We start from the raw sequence: 1754 nt of genomic DNA on the forward strand, positions 1-1754 counted from the left end.
AAATGTTTTCCACTCTCAAGTGTAAAGAAATTTAAATAAAGGTACAATATCACAACTTGCTAAAATCAGGAAAAAAAAATCGATAAATCGATTCCGGTATCCCATAAAAAAAAAGAACTTTGAAAATTCTTTTACATTAAGATGATGAAGACTAAAAATATAAATTCTGACAAACAAACTTTTCACAAGTCTCCCGTAGTTTTAAATAATTCAACATTCAAGGTACGGCAGTTATTCCTAATATGTAGGTAAAGTTTTTGAAGTCGTTTTTAATGCACATGGTTTGAAATTCAAGATTTCAAGTTGATTTCTTCATGCAATAATCAATCGCTCTACTTTCTACCTGTTCTACGAACATAAAGCAATCAGTGAAACTTTTCCCTTTCAAAGACAATTCCTCAAATGTTTTGAACATTTTGTTTCCATATGAAGAACTAGAACTACTCTTTGCTTTCTTGTTTGAAATTTCGCTGTCGAAACTATTATTGTGACCCGTGTTTGTTAAATCCATGGCATCTACCTTGCCAGAGGTTTCTATCTTATCATAGAGGAGAGAGGTATTGTTATTGACATTGTTGTTTGAATCATTATGGACGTTTTCAAATTCAGCATCATTGTTAACACACAGTACCGGCTCTAAGCGTTCACTCACGAAACTAACTGGCGCTTCCACAACATTAACTTTGTGTCGCATAGTTTCGTTGGTTTTGTTTTGTACAGCATTGGGCTCACCTGTGCTGGACCGTGTGGTTTGGTCATTATCAAAATCATCGCTAAATTCACCGGACTCGGCAGTTTTCTTCTCATTTTCCGACAAATTCATGAGTTGTTCCATGCTATGCGTCTTCATATGTAACTTCAAACTTCTGCTCACGATTCCACTGAATGGGCAAATGCTGCAAGTGTATGGTCTAATGTTCAAATGTCTCATAATATGCCGCTTGATCCCTGTTCTGCAATGCGTGTTGTACAAACACATGTAGCACATGTATTTGATATTGATGGGTCTCAGCATGTAAACACAGAGGCGACAGTGTTCAATGATGTTGGAGATATCTTTGGGTAGTTTCTTGTAGCAGTAAATGCACACGGGGTCTTCACGGATCAGATCATTTTCCGATCCATTGAGATCATCTTTGCAGGACTTGTCAGAGGGTTTGGGTAGAGCGTCACTAGATTCTGTTGGTTTTGTACTAGGGATATGTTTCTCGCTGTGTATCCTTGAGGTTTTCATTTCATTGTTTGTGAGAGATCCTGGGTTCTTTGGAATGTCTCCAGGGTTTGGTCCGATGGTTTCATCCCTGAGTTCAACCTGTTCCATTTTCATGGATAAATTCATTGGTAACTTTTCCAGCAAGCCGTTATGATCGCCTAGCTTTTCTTCTTTGATAAGTTGTGTACTCCATGGCTCCTGTTTGATCAAGTTGGAAGGAAGACCATTGATTTTCGCCAGCGAACTGTTATAAACGAAAAAGTTCACCGGTTTGCAACTATCATCATATGTTTGATTTTCGGGTAGGCTTGGAAATGTGTTTTGTTTGTGTAGCTCTACTTTCCTCTGCTTAGATTTCTTCTCCAGACTGGTTGATTTCATTTCAAATTCATGATATGAATAGTTCTTAGATTTCTTTTGACCTCCAGAATGTGATTCGGATTTCTTTCTGATGAGCTGATCTTTATCGACCAATTTAATATCGACTTTATCTTTTATTAAATCCGACTGTTCTGCATTTACTTCACTTGGTCTGAATGCA

The 1754-nt window shown here is 37.3% G+C and overlaps 1 protein-coding gene across 2 annotated transcripts in view; it reads right to left on the reverse strand.

Moving 5' to 3' along the window:
- Positions 1-225: 225 nt before the first annotated feature.
- Positions 226-1754, reverse strand: part of LOC113472877 — a 9046-nt gene continuing 7517 nt past the window's right edge. The window contains exon 2 of one of the 2 annotated variants that reach the window (XM_026832660.1): positions 226-1743. In XM_026832660.1, coding sequence (XP_026688461.1) covers positions 299-1743 — 1445 coding nt within the window. In that variant the 3' untranslated portion in view covers positions 226-298. The remainder of the gene's footprint in view (positions 1744-1754) is intronic. The other variant, XM_026832659.1, reaches the window with a different exon arrangement.

Source organism: Diaphorina citri, unplaced genomic scaffold (assembly GCF_000475195.1).
Source record: "Diaphorina citri unplaced genomic scaffold, Diaci psyllid genome assembly version 1.1 scaffold9660, whole genome shotgun sequence".
NCBI classification, from domain to species: Eukaryota; Metazoa; Arthropoda; class Insecta; order Hemiptera; family Psyllidae; genus Diaphorina; species Diaphorina citri.